This window comes from Fistularia commersonii, chromosome 7 (genome assembly GCF_037954325.1).
Source record: "Fistularia commersonii isolate RoL2024-O1a breed Wild chromosome 7, RoL_Fcom_v1.0, whole genome shotgun sequence".
Classification (NCBI taxonomy): Eukaryota; Metazoa; Chordata; class Actinopteri; order Syngnathiformes; family Fistulariidae; genus Fistularia; species Fistularia commersonii.
The window spans coordinates 8,437,473-8,456,121 of record NC_141290.1 but is presented as its reverse complement, the minus strand read 5'-3'; the positions used below and the strand labels follow the sequence as shown (position 1 = coordinate 8,456,121).

The 18,649-nt window shown below is 56.2% G+C and overlaps 2 protein-coding genes across 2 annotated transcripts in view; both read left to right on the top strand.

The window, feature by feature from the left end:
- The first annotated feature begins 980 nt into the window (after positions 1-980).
- prdm2b (PR domain containing 2, with ZNF domain b) lies at positions 981-8,463 on the top strand. The gene is made up of 4 exons (XM_086149583.1): positions 981-1,113; positions 3,140-3,244; positions 3,390-7,834; positions 7,912-8,463. Exons 2-4 carry the CDS (start codon positions 3,226-3,228, stop codon positions 7,927-7,929), a joined length of 4,482 nt encoding a protein of 1,493 aa, XP_086005709.1. The 5' UTR covers positions 981-1,113; positions 3,140-3,225; the 3' UTR covers positions 7,930-8,463.
- Positions 8,464-10,756: 2,293 nt separating this feature from the next.
- Positions 10,757-18,649, top strand: part of kaznb (kazrin, periplakin interacting protein b) — a 31,936-nt gene continuing 24,043 nt past the window's right edge. Inside the window, exons 1-2 of the mRNA XM_086149582.1 lie at positions 10,757-10,943; positions 15,709-15,869. Of these exons, the coding sequence (XP_086005708.1) occupies positions 10,868-10,943; positions 15,709-15,869 (237 nt within the window). The 5' untranslated portion in view covers positions 10,757-10,867. The remainder of the gene's footprint in view (positions 10,944-15,708; positions 15,870-18,649) is intronic.

The window sequence follows — 18,649 nt, the reverse complement described above, 5'->3', positions numbered from 1 at the left end:
CCAGAGAATCTCCTGCATGTGTTTGGACTGTGGGAGGAACTTGGAAAACCCGGAGGAACCCCACGCAGACACGGGTAGTACATGGTGACTCCACACAGAAAAGCCCCCTGTGGGAATCCAACCAGGAAGGAGGAGGTTCTGACACACTCCAAGTTTCAGCCGAGATTCGGAGGATCAGCAGGAAGTTCTGGATGACAGTCTGGAAGGTCTAGCAGAGTATATCAAAACACTAACTGGAGTACTATCTGGAATCTACTGAGGAACAGAAGAACATCCATCACAAACTACAACCCTGAGATTTTCCAGGACTCCCCTGCTGTGGTCATCCACCTCCTGCAGATCAGCTCAGCTCGGTCACTCGCTCCAGGATGAGACCGTAATGTCGGCCTGGGGGTCAAAGGTCACAGCCAGGCCTCCCAATCAGGACTGTCTCTGGTGATGAACCGACCAGGCCCAGAGCTGTGTCCTCCCACGGAGCAGGACTGAGGGCGTGGGTGGGTTGTCCTCTCATCTCCTTATCTTGATCCTAACCTGTTTCGGGAACAGGTTATTTCCTGCGGGCCCACTGGATTACCATGTATACAGGGGCGAAACCGCCTCTTTGACACCAGTCAGTCAGGATGGAGCCTGAGATGGTCCACCCTCGCCACCGGAACATCATGGCTTCCCCGATCACATGGTCCTCCTCTGACGGACCTAGGTCTTGACCTCGGACCCGGGTTTGGTGGATGTCTAAGCTCCCCGTTCGGACCTCCTTTCCAGGACGGGGATCGGCAGAGGCCGATGGGCTCGCTCAGGTGTATGGCCTTTCTCCTCCTACCTCCTTCTCCTCCTGTCTAACAAAATACCCCGCAGACTAGTTCTTTATGCCCCTCCAAGCAGATTAGATGCAGTGTCCCAAATAATCCCCCCCCACACCACCTCCACTCCTGACTCTCAACAAGCTGCGATCTGATTGGTCAGAAACCTGCTCTGTGTGTGTAACAGCCAATCAGTGCGGCCGATGAGCTGCTGTGTGGTACACGCTGGAAGACGAGCTCGAGATAACAGCTGCACCGGAGGAAGAAAGAACCAGCAGCCCGAGCAGGAGCCTCTCACCCCGGGCCGAGCGAGGTGAGGCCCGCCGATGGCGTTCCCCCCACTCTCCCCGTGGAGCCACTTCGGTTCGAGCGTTCGGTCCGTCGAACCGAGCCCGTTTCGACCTGACCCGACCCCCCACCTGTCCCTCCCTCCCCCCGCGGAGCCGAAGTCGAAGTTCGGGCTGGAGAGTTAGCTAACGCAGGAAGGCTAGCGGTGTTAGCCGGGCTAGCGCCGCGATGAGCGGAGCTTTTCCCTACTTTCACATCGACGTTTCGAGGCGCAGCGGTGGGCAGATGTGGCCCCGGACGGCGGCCGTCCGGCCCGCTGGGTCGTCGCCACGCAGCCCGCGTCGCCCCCGAACCCGCGGCCGGGCAACTTTTCAACGGCTGTCCCTCCCCGCCTGCCCCCGTCGAGGATGTGACCTTCCCTGAGTTCCTCCCCATCGGAGCCGTCCTCCGGCCAGCCTCCCTTCCGCGACGGCCTAGCGGTTTAGCCTGCTAGCCGGCCTCCGAGACCGCCGCCGCCGCGTCAATAAGCGTCGAAGTGCCGCCCGGGGTGATCGAATCCGGTCCGTACACGGTCCCGGGTTATCGATACCCGCCGAGCGCGTCCACCCGGGGCGGGATGAACTCGTCTGTCGGGATGTCAAGACTCTGCGCCCAATGCTAGCAGCTGCTAGCCTGCTAGGCGCCGCGGTGCTCGGCGGCAGGCGGCCGGGCTCATCCCTACCCGATCACAACCGATCACTATCGATCACTATCGATCACACGGCGGACACCGACGGGGTATCAGCCGCCGGTAGACCGGGAGGTTAACGGACTATCCATCAAAACATATTATCAAATACACACACACACACACACACACACACACACACACTATTCAGTCACTTCTTAAAACCGTCGTGTACTAATCTTATTATACATAACCATATTAATACAAGTAATAACCGTCAGATCAAGTGATCCTCTGGTTTCTAGAAAATTAACTCACTTTCACTTCGTTTGCCAGGATCAACTTTTGACTTGTTTTCGTCTACAGCAAAGTAAATTTGCTTGTCTTCCAGTCGCAGATTGGGAGTGGGCTTTGCTAGTCCTCAGAGATGAAACGTCAAAGAATGAAAGAATCACTCAAAAATATGATAATATTCATAATAATATTCAAATGTAAAAATCCAGCCTTGCAGATTCACCCCCACACACACACACGCACATGCACACACTCTGTCCTGCCTTTGTGAAAAACAATCTGACAATTTGAAAATCCGTAGTCTTAGTCTGCAGCCAAAAGTTACCTGATTCAGGTAGATGTACCTGAGGAACTCGTTCCATCATCTGAATATCACACACCGTAGATCTGACCTGGTGCTGGGGGGGGACCATCTGCAGACACATTTTAATGGTGTGTGCGCTTGGATGTGTGTGCGTTGACCTGGAGTGTGTTTTTTCCTCCCGGTATGAATCTGCCTTTGTGTGGCGGGTCAGATGACGGCGCTGACACACTTTGCGGGCGTGAAGGTGCCAGGGAAGCCAGAGAGACAGATCAGGCTCGGCCATTCACAAAGGCGTTGCGGTAAATATAGTGGCGAGTTGCGTGCGTGTCGGTGATTGTTTGAAATACTGGCGTTCACAAGCGGTGTGTTTTTCAAGCCTCCTTATCACTTAGCTAAACGCTAAGCCGCTGCAGAGGTTCTCCACCCAGGACAGTGTGAAAGTGTCAGAGTTTTAAAACAAATTTAAAATCCAAAACATCCTGAATGCATCACCGGGATGAAGCGCAGATCATCCAGACAAACGGCCTCCATACGGCCTCGGCCCTGCTTCATGTGCATGTCCATCAGAAACATCTTCTGTGCCAATGTGTGTGCCAAACAAAAAGATAAACGCTGCAAAACTGAAAACCGCCGCTCCGCATACAGTGCGTCAACCATGCACGCGACGTGCATGTTTGGTCCCTGGACGGCCCATGTCAGCCAGGTCCTTTCCTATGACACTGATGTGTGTGTGTGTGTGTGTGTGTGTGTGTGTGTGTGTGTGTGTGTGTGTGTCTTTGCATGCAGCCAGAAGAAAGCTGCTGGAGAAGGCTCAAGAGGCCAGTCTGGGTTAGTTCAAGGAGTTGAGTGAGAACACGCCAGCTGCCAAGGAGATGTGGAATGGAGGTGAAGGTGAGTGTGATTATAATGTATCTGGTCCCGAGCCTCTGTTCAGTTTTATTGATCAGCTGATTGGAAAATCAGGTCTTCCTTCAGTGTGGAAGGGTTACTGTTCTGTAGGAGCCTGATGTTAACCTCTCTGGTTCCTTGTTTCCAGGTTTGAAGGAGGAGGATGAGAGGATATCCCCTCAGGGTTCCTCGCAGGAGCTCCAGGAAAGCCGTCCCATTGAAAGCACAGAATGTAGAGGCGTGCACGGTGTGCTAGCAGTCATGAAGGACAGGAGAAACGGTGAGGAGGAGGTGGAGGAAGAGGAGGAGGAGGAGGAGGAGGAGGAGGAGGAGGAGGAGGAAGCAGAGGACGGGGAGGATTCAAACGAGCCGTCGCAGGAAATGGGCCAGCGCCCTGGCCCACATCTCGGCGAGCAGCGCAGCCTCACCGAGGTGCAGGTACAGCTGGAGACCTCCGCCCTGGGACAGGAGCCAGAGGTTGACCCCGAGCTGGACCTAGACCCAGAAGGTGACCAGGAGGAGGTCCCGCACGGCGAGTCTTTCCCCTGCCAGCACTGCGAACGCCACTTCTCCTCCCGGCAGGGGCTGGAGCGCCACGTCCACATCCACGCCATCAGCAGCCAGCAAGCGCAGCTTTTCAAGTGCTGCTACTGCAGCAAGGCCTTCGGCTCGCAGGTGGGCCGGCGGCGCCACGAGAGGAGGCACGAGAGCGCGCCAAAAAAGAAGCCCGGCTCTCTGGCGGGAACGGCCAACCTGCTGAACCCCCTGGTGCAGATCGACGTGTCGGGTCCCGACCGCAGCAGCCCCCCCGCCCACTACATAGCCATAGGGTCGCAGTTTCCTGGCGCGCACCTGCAGACCTCTGAGGTGCAGAGGAAGGAGGCGGGGCCTCACGCCGACCGTCCTTTTGTAATAGATGAAAACGGCGAGTCCAAGGAGCTCCATCCGTGCAAGTACTGTAACAAGGCCTTTGGGACACACACCAACATGCGCCGGCACCAGCGCAGGATACACGAGCGCCACTTGTTGCCCAAGGGCGTCCGCAGGAAAGGCATGCTTCTGCAGGAGGCCTCGGCGCAGAAACCGCAGCAGTCCGGCGAGTCGCCCAACACCAGCCCCCCGCCCGTCTACGTGCCCAGCGCCGACACGGAGGACGAGGCCGACAGGGACGACTACGCGGTGGACATATCCAAGAACATCTCGGAGAACCTGAGCTTCTTCATCGACGGGAAGATCGTGTCCACCAGCGCGGTGAGCAGCTGCGAGGTGATCGAGGTGGACTCCAGGTCGGCGGCTCTCTTCGGGATCGACACGGTGATAATCAACCCCAACCAGATCCACCAGGCGCTGAAGGTGGAGGGCAGAGTGGGCGCCAACAAGCAGGTCTCCGGGAGTCACCAGCCGGCCGTCAAACGAAGAACATCTACGCCCCCCCTGGTTCCCGGGCTTAAAGTGGAGACGGAAACGCAGCCGTCGTCGTCCTCTACGTCCTCCTCCTCTAACCTCCTGGTGGGGGGGCTCTTCCAGCAGGCCACCGACTTCCAGCAGGCCGCCGACTCTTCAGCGTTCCAGCGGGAGAAGACGGTGTATCTGTCGCCCAAGCTGAAGCAGCTGCTCCAGACACAGGACGTCCAGAAGTCAGCCATCACCCTGATCACAGAAAGCCATAGACTCGCCTCGCCGCTGTCGGTCACGCCGCTGCAAGGCGCCCACGGCAGGTTCAAGAGGCGGACGGCGTCGCCGCCGTCGTCTCCGCAGCTCAGTCCCACATGCAAACCGGACGGCTGTAAGCCTGAGACGGCGACTTCCTACAGCCTGAAGGTGCCAAAGCCGGAGAGCCAGAGCGTGTCCCCCACCGCTTTCCCGGTCAAAGACGACGCCGACGCTCTGAGCCCCTCCGGGAGCAGCGCTCATGTTCCGCCCTCCTCCAACAGCGGGGGGAACTCCTGCAATCAGCAGCCCCTGGACCTGTCCAACACCCCGAGCCGCCGGAGCGACGGGCCCGGCAAGGCGCCCGGGGACTCGGCTCTGGACCTCAGCCTCAGTCGGAAGAGCGGCGGCGAGCCCGACCCAAAGGGAGGCCCGGCTCCACCGTTGCTGGTCAAGAAGAAGAAGCCAAACACCAGCATGCTGGAGAAGGTGCTGATGAACGAGTACGTGGGCCTGTCCCTGGGGGGCGACGAGGGCCCCTCCTCCCTGGCCGGCCTGAGCTGTTTCGTCTCGCGCTCTCCGAATGTTCCGTCGGAGTCGGCCCGCTCCTCGCCGCCCTCCCTGACCCCCGTCACCATGAACCCCTCGTCTCCCTGCGCCTCCAGCGTGACCTCCCCCACGCCGCCGCCCCCCGTGCTGCCCACCATTCCCTCGCCGCCGGCGATGGCCGACTCCCCTCTCTCCCAGCCATCGGACGCCTCCGCCATCAGACCGCTTCCTGTCCTCTCGCCAAAAATGTCCCCCAGCGCGGTCGACAATATCTCCAGTCCGGAAGAGATGGAGTCGGCCGAGGAAGAGAAAGAGGAGGACGTCTCGGAGGCTCCGGCCCCACCGCGCACTCCGCTTGAAGACCCCGTCGGCGGTTCCGCGCCCAGCTCTCCGGAGCCTTCTGCGGGTTCTCCCGCCTCCCCGGAGGTTCCTCAGGCCTGTGAGGGCCTGGCCAACGGGAAGGTGGTCGACGTCCTGGACCCCGCGATCAGAGAGGCGGTGAAGGCCGATTTGGCCGACGTGTCATCGCCACCGGGATCCTCGCCGTCTCCGCCACTGCCCGTGTCCCCCGGCCAGCCCCCGTCCCTGCCGCCGCCGCCGCCCGCCGTTATCAAGATCAAAGAAGAGCCGCCGCACTGCACCGACAGCCCAGTAGTGGCTGATCACGGGCCTCGGGACGATCCCGTCTCTTCGCCTCAGGACAAGCCTGTTGTCGACGCCCCTGAGGCGGAAGAGTCGGACGCCGCGTACTGCAAGACCTTCGTGTGCAACGTGTGCGAGGACCCTCTGGAGTCGATGAAGGAGCTGAGCGGACATATCGTCCGGCACGCCGCCGACTGGCCCTTCAAGTGCGAGTTCTGCCTGCAGCTCTTCGGTGACGCCCCGGCGCTGCTCGGCCACCGGACGGCGCTGCACGGCGTGGGAAGGATCTTCCTGTGCTCCATCTGCTCCAAGGAGTTCGCCTTCCTCTGCAACCTCCAGCAGCACCAGAAAGACCTGCATCCCAACGAGACCTGCTCCTACACCGCGTCGGAGAGCGGCAAGCTCCGGCCCCAGAACTACACCGACCCGTCCAGAGCCAAAGAGGAGGGCGGTCCCGCCGCCCTGGAGGACGTCGACTGGGAACCGGTCAATAAGGAGCCCGACGTGAACGGCGAGCACGGCGAGGACGGGGAAGACGGGGCCGAGGACCCCAACGAGGAGCTGTACACCACTATCAAGATTATGGCCTCGGAGGGCGGGAAGCCCAAAGGCCCGGACGTCCGTCTGGGCATCAACCAACACTACCCCAGCTACAAGCCGCCGCCCTTCCCCTACCACAGCCGCTCCCACGCCGGCGCCGTGGCCTCGGCCACCAATTTCACCACCCACAACATCCCGCAGACGTTCACCACCGCCATCCGCTGCACCAAGTGTGGCAACAGCTTCGACAACATGCCCGAGCTGCACAAGCACATCCTGGCCTGCGCCAACGCCAGCGACAAGAAGCGCTACACTCCCAGGAAGAACCCCATCCCCCTCAAGCAGATAGTCAAATGTCCCAACGGGGTGGCGTCGCCCGTTGCCGCCGCAGCCGCCGCCGCCGCCGCCACCGCCACCGCGGCAGGCCAGAGTGCTTTCCGTCGGATGGGCCAGCCAAAGAGACTGAACTTCAGTCAAGACGCCGCCAAAACCAAAATGAGCGCGCTCAGCAAGAAGAAGAACCAGCTGGTTCAGAAGGCCATCTCCCAGAGAAATCGAGCCGCCTCCAGCGCCAAGAGGAGCTCGGCGAAGGCCGAGGCGGAGCCGTCCAATGTCTGCCCGCACTGCAGCCGTGAGTTCACCTACCCGGCCAGCCTGAGCAAACACATGACCGTCAGCTGCCCCATGAAGCCCCCGGCCAAGAAGACCAAGAGAGGAGGGCCGGAAGTGAAGAGGGAGCCCAGCGACAGGAACATGAGTCTCCGGAGGAAGGCCTCCGACGCCGACGGGTCCTCGGCGGAGGCGGGGCCCAAGCCCCTGTGGAAGACCCGAGCTCGCAGCTCCGGGGCGGCCGAGCCCGAGCGCTCCCACACCAGGGCGGCAAAGATGGCGGCGGTGCCACCAAAGAGGCCGGCTTCATCCCCGGTGCCGGCTTCTGCCGCTAAAAAGCCCAAGAAGGGCCCAGTTCAGCCGCCCCCCTCCGACGCCCACGCCGACTCCGCCCACAGGCCGGCCGTGAGGATGCAGCGGATGGGCAGAGAACCCCCCGCCAAGAGGCCGTCGGAAGCCAGGTCCACGCCGCCGCAGAGGAAGGAGGAGCGCTTCTCTCTGAGGAACAGGGAGCGGGTCGGAGGTCCCGTCACCAGGAGCCTGCAGATGGCGACCCCTCCCTCCGCCGAGGAGCCCAGCAGCCCCGAGCCCGCCGACACCCAGGTGAGCGCCGCCCCCCCCCCGCCTCCTTTCCCTCTGACCTTTGACCTCCTTGCTCAGCTCCTGTCGCTGCCTTCCAGGAGGCGCCCATGAAGTGAGCGGCGGTGACGTCCTCCTAGACGACGGCGCCCCCTCCCGGCTCCAACGAGGTCTACCCGTCCCCGGGCCTTGCGGGCCGCGCGTCTTGGGCGACCTCGGCCCCGTCTCCTCGGCCGGACTGAGCCTCTACTCTCGCCCGCCTCGCAAAAAAAAAAAAAGACTAAACGGCAATGGATTAATATATTCAGCCTGCGTCGCTACTCGACCCAAAACAGTAACACTCGGCGCCGTGGCGCCGGAACGCCGGTTAATTGCAAAAGGCAATCAGGTCTCGGATCGGAACCTCCTCCTTTTCTGCGGTTCCCCCTTTTCGCCCTTTGGGTTCTTTAGATTGTCGGCCGTCGCCAGTCTGGTCCTTGCATGTGCTCGGTAGAGTTTGACCTAGATCCCACGCCGCCTCGGCCGCCTCCTGGATCTCCTGGATCTGCTGAACGTTCCTGTACCTTCTGATTTCACATTCTGATTCTTGTAGATTCTTATCGGAATATTTTGTTTGGGAAACACAAATGAAAAATGGCAGTTCTGTTCTGCAACAACTGGTCCTCAGGAACACTGTGTGTATGGATGGGAATGAGTGTGTTTGTGTGTGTGTGGATGGGAATGAGTGTGTTTGTGTTTGTGTGTGTGTGTGTGTGCGTGCGCAGCCTAATAGCTACTCCTCTGGTCTCCTGTTTTTACTGGTTGTTGGTCCTGCTCCGAGTGTTTCCAGTTGTAGAATGATGGCATCACGACACGGTTCCTCGTGAGAACAGATCTAAGCCCCCCAGTGTTCTTACAGCACTTTACACATTTACTTCCAGAAGCTCCCAGCCGTAGGGCCAGGTGGAACAGAACCCCGGGGGTGATGTTTGGTTCTGGCTGGTTCCCTCAGAACCAGCACTGATGTTCCTTCTGTGGGCGATGAGAACCTCCCACCACCCCCCCCCACCCCCCCAATACCTGCAGGGTCTGCTGAAGAACCTGGGTGGAGTCCAAGGTTCTGGGTTTCAAGAACAAAGAACCTCCACGAAGTCAAGTCGAAATGGTATGTTCTTGACGTTTGTCTTCTCGGTGAGTCTGGTCGGGGGGGTTCAAGACCGTTCTGGAACTGAACCGCCAGCCTGGATATCACAGACTCGATTGTGCGCAAAGGAGAAGAACTCGGAACAAAGGCGGTTCCGGCTCTGAAGAACCGGGTGTGTGTCCTGCTTCTGACGCTGTAATAAAGTTCTCCAGATCATCTTCTCCGTCCGCCCTGTCCTTCTCCCCCCAGAACATCAGAAGGTCTTCTATCTTCATTCTGTTGGGAGTCAGAAGCAGTGAGTGCGGTGTGTGGGTGTGCGGGCAGAGATCGGCGCCAGGTCCCGATCGATGAAATGAGAGAACCAGAAGAACCCGGATGGTTCCACGTGTCCATTTCCACCAGCAGTCACAGGTTCCTTGAAGGATCTAAAGTGTCCGTAGGTGTGTATGAGAGGGTAAACGGCTGGATGATTGACAGCTGATCTGTCAGCTGACCTCACAGAAGGTGAACCGACGAAAATGTCCGTTTGGGTTGTTTGCGGTCACGGCAAACCAGGAGGTTCTGGGATGTTCAGGAGTAGAAGCTGCACAGTAATGAAGTACCAGCTAGGGAGTAGAAGTACTTCCTGCTTCAGGCTGGTTCCTCTCTGTGATTGGTCAGATGAGGCCCAGGTGGTGATGTAAGTGGGCGGAGCCTCAGACAGACCGAGTGGGATGAGGAGACCTTGTAATTGCCCCCAGAGGCCTGATGGTTCAGTCTGAGTGCTTCTGGTCCACGCCGCAGCCCCCCCTTCACACACACACACTTACACTCTCCGACCTGTCAAGGAGAAATATCTCTGCACTCTCCTCTGTCCCAGGGCGTCGGCTCGATTCATAAAAATGCAATTCCACTCAGCTCCATCTGCGGTCCATCCACATAAAACCCCGGGGGAGGGCAGGAAGGCAGATTTAAGAGGAGGAGGGGATTCATTTCCAGCAGGATCCAGAGATGGTGCGTTCAGGGACCAGGGTTTGCTTGGACCCCCGCTTTATTGATCTAGAGGGGGGTCTTCTTCCAGACGGCGTGTTTACCGAGGCAACATTCCAATCTGGAAGATCTCAGCACCGTCGGAGCAGGTTTTCGAGGGGTTGCAAACCCAGATCATCTGAAGTTAAGCTGGGAAACTTGTGATTGGTCCGTTGATCCAGGAGGGGCGGGGGTCCCGGTGGGGCCTTCAACCAGGACCTGAACACCAGAACACACTTGGCCCCAGCACTGGCAGCTATGTGGGTCACGGTCTCCATGCCAACAGAGGCACAATGAGTGCAGTATGAGCCGCTTTAACATCCGCTGATGTTTCCTTCATCAGATTCTGGAAGCTTCTGGAAAGTGCCCCCCCCCCACCTTCCCTGCGCTTCTACCCCTTTATTTTTCGCAGCACAGGAGGGGGGGGGGGCTCTCCAGCCTGGAGCTGTTTCCCAGCAGCGGCCTGAACTATGGGATGGAAGGGGGGGCTGCTGAGGAGCGGGAAATGAGGGTGGGAAAGGGGGAGGGGAGGGGGCTCGGGGGGAATCAAGTCCAGCAGACTTGAACCCGGATGCTCCCCGGGGGAGGGGGGGGGGGGGGGGGTTGACACCACCTGCCCCTAGGGGACCTGCACCCACCCTCTCCACACACACACACACACACACACACACACACACACACACACACACACACACACACACACACACAGAAGAACGCTCTCACTGACACGCCCCCCCTCCCGTCCTCCCCGCTGCATCCGGAGCCGCCGCCGCTCGACAGAGGCGCGTCTCCCCCTGCAGCCGCTGCCGGATCCGCACACATCACGCACGCCAGCGTCCACGACCGGCGGGGTGAGCTTCCCCCCTCCCACCGTCCTGACGTGCCGCAGTGCTCCCCCCGTCTGCAGCGCCCCGGCGGGGGAAGCCATGGAGGACGCGCTCACCTGCAGCCACGCCACCTTCTCGCAGGTGTTCGGACGGCAGGGGCAGCTCTTGCAAGCCAGTGAGTACCCGCACATTCCCGCACCATCCGCCACACCTTCACCCACCCACCCCCACGCGTCCCCTTCATGTCGTGATCTCTCCCCTCGCTGCCCCCCCATCTAGGCTCCCACAGCAGATCTGCCCCCTCCTGCTGCCTCTGCACGGCTCCTCCGCGTGTGTGTGTGTGTGTGTGTGTGTGTGTGTGTGTGTGTGTGTGTGTGTGTGGGGTGCTATGTATGCTCTGCAGGGGCAGGAGGGGGGGCTGGGGAGCAGAAGTCACTCTTAGTTTGGCTCTCCCTCCTCCGGGATAAACTGGAAACACCAGAAGTACGTCCTGTTCATGCCAAACAAACACACACACACACACACACACACACACACACACATAATGTACATCAACTCGGCTGCGGTTCCAAACTTTTCACTCTGAGCTGGACGTGACGTCACCAGTCAACCTTTTCTAGCGGATGTTCTCTGTCTTGTAAGTAGTATTTTTAAGTCGTTAAAGTATTACTTGTATTTATGCTACTTGCAGTGCGTGCTCTGTTTGCAGTGCTGGTCCTGTATGTAGTATTGCGGTATCAGTGCTAATAGTAGTATTTGTAGTATGTGCAGTGTTTGCAGTATTATAAGTAAGTGCAGTATTCATGTTATTAGTGTTATTTGCAGTATTTGTATTATTTGCAGTCGTTTGAGTAGTTATAATTGTATATGCAACATTAATAATATTTGCAATAGTAGTAGAAGTAATAGTAGTATTTTCAGTATTAAGTCATATTTGTAGTGCATATAAAACAACTAGTATTAGTAGTATGTTTACTATAAGTAGTACTTGCAGTATTGGTAATATTAATAGTATTTGTGGTAGTTTTATTTGCAGTAGTAGTATTTACATTAATAGTTGTTTTGATAGTGTTTTTACACAGTAGTATTAGCAGTATTAGAAGTATTAGTAGTATTTGCAGTAGTTCTAGTGCTAGTTGTGTTTTGCAGTGTTGGTCGTGTTTGCAGTATCAGCAGTATTAATAATGTTACTACCAATAGAAGTATTATTGGCTGTATCAGTGGTACTGATAGAATTAACAGCATTAGTATTTGCAGTACTAGTCCATAATGATATTAGTCGTATTAGTGCATGTGTGTGTGTGTGTGTGTGTGTGTGTGTGTGTGTGCATGTGAAGTTGTCTCACCTCATCCTCCTGCTTCACATTGTAGGCTTCACATACAAATAACAAATGACAAACATAAAAATCGAAAAAGGAAACGACGGCTCTCGGAGCTCTGGGACGGATCTGATTGGCCGGTGGTTGTTCGGCGGGGGGGCGTCTAATGGATGTGCAGACGAGGCTGAGGAGCGCTGATGTTTCCAGCTGGAAGGAAAGAAGCATGGCCGTGCATTTCTTCAGAATATGCTGAGGAAGCGGCGCTTGAAGAAGAATCCCCGTGACCCCCGGGGAGGGCGTGAACATCACCTGCATCTTCTCATCTTCACCCACACTTTAAAGATGGAGGAGAAGAAGGCTCAGCGGACCATCGTGGAGAGATGGATCCAGCATCTTCGTCAGGCTGTCCATACCTCCACGGGGGCTCTCCGGTTGTCTCCTCTGAGCGGATCGGTGTTCCGATGGAGATCCTGGGCCTCATCTCCTGCAGGTCCGGCTGGAGGCCGAACTCCTGCCCCGCCTCTTCTCTGTTCTGTCGGACGTCTTGGATCTGGGCTGCAGATCCTCTGTGTCTGCAGGTCTCATGTCCAGGTGGATTCTCCGGAAGACTGTGAAGAGCAACTGTTTCTGGATGTAGTTGACGTGCACGCGTTTGTGCGCGCACACACACACACACACACACACACACACACACACACACACACACACACACACACACACACACAGGTTCTCCAAGCTGCAGATCAGTCAGATTTGGAACTCAGCTCAGCATGCATATTACCTGACACAAATACTTTGTGATGTGCACGGTGTGCAATGTGCACGTTGTGCAGTGTGCACGGTGTGCAATGTGCACGGTGTGCAGTGTGCACATTGTACGATGTGAACATTGTCAGCCGTGCACATTGTCTAATATGAATGTTTTGAGATGCGCACATTGTGTGACGTGAACGTTGTCAGACATGCACGTCTCACCACGTGCACATTGTGACCTGAACATTTTAAGATGTGCACGTGGTGTGACCTGAATGTCGTCAGCTGTGCACGTGGTCAGAGGTGCACATTTTTGTTACGTGCACTATGTCAGACATGCACGTTGTTTAAGGTGAACGTTATCCGACGTGCGTGTTGTGACCAGATGTGGCTCCAGACTCGGGTTCTTGTCGGCCCCTGTGGACCTCCTCGTCTTCTGGTCCCACCCAGAAGATCCGGGTCATGTTCCACCAGAACTGGAGGCTTCGACAGCCGGGGTTTTTTCCTCAGTTCCCGGAAAGCAGAGGGTGTAGAGAACTTTGCAGAAGCTGCGTCTGAGGTCACGCTGTCCTGGAGTCCCTCCTGGAGCTGCAGGCGGCGGGGGGGGAAGCTGAGGAGCGGCGTCGGAGAAGAGCTGGATTTCACGGAAGCATCTTCATGATCTTCACGCTGCTCTGGAGGACTGGAGACGAAAGGCGCCGCTGACGAAGATGGGTAGCCTCCTCTTCCTCCTGGGAGTAAATCTTAGGGATCTGTCAAATCCCATCTCCGCTGGGATCAGACTGCAAGCTCCCGGGTCATCTTCTCAGAAGATGCTGAATCCTGGTGGTGACGAGATGTATCGGCCCGCAGGAAGCCTCACACACACACACACACACACACACACACACACACACACACACACACTCACACACAAACATGTTGTCCTGAATCCAATGTGTGTGTGTGTATCTTACAGTGAGGCTACATGGTTGACCTTTGACCTTTTCTGTGTGTCGGTCATTTTGAAGATCTCTTTGAAATGAGATTGGAGTCCACCAGGCGAGGAGAGTTCTCCTGCCTGGGTTCTCCAGGTTCTCCGTCCTCCTCCTGCATCCAAAGCCAGTGAGCAGGTCCAGAAGCCTTCACTGTCTGCGGGTGCGAATGAGAGGGTGAAGGTTGGATGATTGACAGCTGAACCAGTGGGGGGATCAGTGGTTGAGAACATGAACGTATCAAACCTTCATTGCATTCAAAGTGGGTTCTCCAGGTTCTTCTGGTTCTCCAGGTCCTGCTCAGAAGGACTCATGCAGTTTAGCAGTAATACTGCGGAGCTGGCAGTGAATACTCTTTCTGAGATGCGCGATGACTCCTTGACCTTTGACCCCTCCAGACAGGGGCGTCTCTTCACCCCCACCTGAGAGTAAACAACACACACCCACTGTCACACACTCCGCTGGTGGTGCCCAGACCTAATCATCAGTCAGTCAGTGTGTGTATTTGTTCATCCTGGCTGTGTGTGTGTGTGTGTATGTGTCTGCATCTGTATGCTGAGCATGTGTGTGTGTCTGTGTTTGTTTATCGTGTGTATGTGTATGTTAGTCTGTGTGTGTGTGTGTGTGTGTGTGCGTGCATTCCTTTGTGGGTTCATCCTGGCTGTGTTTGTCTCAGTGTGTGTATGTTGACATTGGTTGTGTGTGTGTGTGTGTGTGTGTGTGTGTGTGTGTGTGTGTGTGTGTGTGGAGGGGATCAATCTGAGTGTTTTGATCTGCTGCTGAAGAGCAGACATTAATGAAGATTATCAAAGACTGCAGGGCTTTTAGGTTAGGTAACCCTAACCCAGCACACACACACACACACACACACACACACACACACACAAACACACACACTCACAGGTTTGTTTTCTGCCTGACTTGGAGAAGGAAGAAGGTGCTGATTTCCTCCTTCTCCCCCTGACTCGCTGTCAGACTGACTGAAGTTATAATCCTCAGATTAGGATCCTCAGATGCTAATCTCCAGATTACCATTGTTACATTCTGATTCTCAAAATATAACCTCCAGATGATGATCCTCGGTCTCCCTTCCAGCCACAACTCTGGACACACAGGATCAACACTCTGGTCAGAGTCTGTCGTATTTACAATTACAATTACAATTACAATTACGTCACATGCCCCCTGATGAAACTCCTGGACCAGACCTGGAGGCCTCGCTGTGGTGACCCTCTTCTACCAGCAGGGGGCGCTGTTGCTGCAGGGTGGAGCTGCTGGACTCTCAGAGCTCCTCGTTGCGCCGACCACCACCGAGCTCTCCTCCTATGAGGAACACCAACCCGGTAGAACTTCAGGAGAGGACATCCACGTCTGCCTGGGTCCTCCCCATGTTCTCCTCTGGTGTGTATGTGTGTGTGATAGACATCTGTTCACCCACCCAGAGCAGTAGAAGAGCATCAGTGGAACCTGAGGTTGGACGTGGGTTCCAGCGTGGTGGTAGTCTCGGAGGACACACGTTTGGAACCCCTCACGGATGGGTTCTCAGGTTCTCAGGTTCTCAGGGGGATGTTCCGGTGCTCCTTGAAGAACGCTTCAGGGTGCCTGTGGGAATGAAAGGTTGCAGCTCCAGAGGTTTACTCACCTACATGATGAGCACACTTGATGGAACATCTCGTCGTAGTTCGACGTCCTTCTCGTCGTTCCTTCTAAATCAGAAGTTCTGACGATGTTGCTCTGAGGGCTCCGGTTTGCACCTCCAACCTGGACCCGGTGTCTCGCCGTTGCTGAGTTCCATCGGCCGCGACAGCCCTGAGGAGCTCCAAGCAGATGATGTTTGGAAGTACCTGTCGTCATTAGATCTTCTGATGTCTCCCACCTTCTGCTTCTCTTCCAGCCGTCCAGTCCCTCAACAGCCTGAATGACCAGATCGCCCGGTTGATGGTGTCTCGGCCGCGGGGCCACGCCCACCAGGAGGACCAGGCCTTTGTCGCCGCGGAGACGGACACCCTGGGGAAGTCCATGACCCTGATGAGACGCCTGCTGATGGACGCTCAGGTGCTGCTTCACACTCTCTGAGGAACCGAGGAGAACCTCATGAACATCCACGCTCATTTGCTTGACGGGCGGGTGGGGGCAGATGGTGGTTGACCAGATGTTGGGTGAAGCTCAGACCAGGTTGGTGAACACCTTCATCCAACCTACAAGCTGTTGACGCTGTGGAGGTCCATCCAGGTTAAGCCCCGCCTCCTGCCCTGAGGGCAGCTGTGATTGGCTGCTGTACACTGAATGAATGAATGAATGAATGGTAAGCAGAGCTGCTGCTAGGTGATGGTGTTGTTGTGATCATTGGGTGAAGACATAAGTTCTGGGAGTCAGAAGGTCCAGAGATTCAAGTCTTCACCTTGGAGAGGACCTCATGTCTCCGCCCTCCTCCTGAGGATCTCCTGGTGGTTTATACCCTGTGGACCAGCACAGCTCGAGGCCGCCGCCCCTCAGCCCAGACTCAAACCCTTACCCTTCCTCCATGTTTTTGATGAAGATGGGAAGAGCAGGTCGTCGATGAAGACCTCCAGATGCCAAGAGGGACATCTAGGGGTTCGTTCCGTCTTCCCAGATTCCACCGATGTTCTCCGGCGATAACTCCATTTGACGACCCCCCCCTCCCACACACACACACACACACACACACACATACATCAAGTAGTCTTCTCTGGTCCTGCGGTCTTCTCAGATCCACTGCAAGCAGGACTTGGCTCCGGACCAGGAAAATCTCATCTGCTTGACGTGATGGTGGCTCTCACAGCTAATAGCTTCAAATGTCTGGCCTCCAGAAGTGGACTCACATCTTCTCCGTCTCTAAGCGTGACCTTCGATGGAACAAGCAGAAAGCTCTCACCCAGAAACTGGATCTGCTGCCTAACTGAAAGGAAAAATCCATCTCCGCCTCCTGCTCTCCAGCGTCCTCCTCAGACGGCAGGCGGCCCGTGGAGCCCTCTGGAGATCTTTCCTCGGTCTTCACCCCCCCCGGGTCCCCCAGGTCACAGCCAAGTGTTCTGGTCCCATGTGAAGGAGCTGCTCTCACTCAGGGCTTACACACACACACACACACACACACACACACACACACACACACACACACATACACACACACTGTCATCACAAATCAAGCTGGAATGGTGGTGTTTGTGTCAGTGGCTTCCTGCAGCTTCTTACCATCTCCGGTTGTAAAGCATCTGCTGACCTTGGTCTTCTTCTCACAACTGGAGACTGGAGGATCACAGAGGGCCAGCGGGTTCTCCTTGATGGATGACGTCAGGTTTCCTCATGACGAGAACAAAACTCTTGTCCTCGTTGTGAGGGACCTTTGGTTTCTCTTTTTTTTTCATCAGGTGAGGAACGTCGGGTTCCTCATCTTGTTCTTGTCGGGGTTCCTTCAGAGCCGCCACGTCTTCCCATGGATCATCAGAAGCTCTGGAACCCCTGGTGGTCCCTGGGACCACCGCTCCGACATCCACCGTAAAAGCTGCCTCTGAGGAGTCCTTCAGATAAAAAAATAATCCTGAAACGGATTCTTTTTCTTCTTCCTGAAATCCATCCCAGAATTGATTGCCTCATTTATCATTTGCTCAAGTGAATAATTTATATCCCCGTTGCCGTGGCGATGGGACTAATCAACAGCACGATAGGAAGAAGCTTGGATGTCTCCTGAGAAGAACCCTGAACTTTTCAAGCCACCAACAGGGCGTTGCTTTATTAGCACACCTGCTAACTAACACTATGAGTGTGTTAGCGTGCAATACTGCTAACAGTTAGCAGCTCTGTGACCAGGTCTTCTGACGGGACTGACGGTTTCTCTGGTTCTGTGGTTTTCCAGGTGGGTCGGACTCGTCAGAGAACCGTTCTCCCAAAGACTCAAACCTTTGCCTTAAAACCCGGAACCTTCTAATCCACCCTGCATCAGCCTCCTCCATCCCTCCGTCTCTGCTGGGAGGTCCTCTGCAGACACCGCTGAGGACTCTCCTGTCACTCCTGTTTTTTTGGCGCGCCTGGTTTCCATGGAAACCCTCTACCACGAAGCTGATCTGGGCGGTTTGCTTGTGTCTCCGAGGCAACCGGAGCTCCTCCCCTCTGTTACTTGACGTGCGGCTTCTCTGCTGGGTTCCTCGCCTCCACCTGAGGAGGTCAAAGGTCACTGGTCAGCTTGTTAGAGCGCCAGGTGACACTTCTTCTTGGGTCTCCTCTGTCCTCCTAAAAAAAAAAACCTCAACTGCTATCCTCTGCATCAGATATGATCGAGGACATCAGCGTGGCAGAGAAGGTCCTCTGCCCCATGATGATCTCCATGGACCTGAGAGCTTCCTGTCTCCTCCTCCAAGGAGCATCAAAACAGAGGTCTCCTCCTGAGGCTCAAACCAGCGTCAGGTCAGGTGTCTCCGGTCCTGGCACTGGAAGCCCTGGCTTTCAGGAGACGATGTCCTCCGAACCAGACGTAAAAAGCTTTATCTCAGAGAGATCCAGAGAGGAGAGATCTTCTGAAACCATCTCACTCACCTCCACAGCTCCTGCTTGGATACACAATAACCCGGGGGGGGGGGGGCTTTCACTGTCTGTAGGAAAATAAGGATGTTGAAGGAGATCAGACGTCAGATGGAGCCTGAACGTGACTCCGAGCGCCGAGCAGCAAAACTCGAGGACAAGTGTTTCTGCCCGCGGAGCGAAACCCGGGAGGAAGGTTACCATGGCAACAGGCGCCAATGGGTTGGTGAAGAGGAGATGGTGATGCAGCCGGGTTGGGGGGGGTCTTTTATTGTGATGATGAGGAAGAGGAGGTGCCC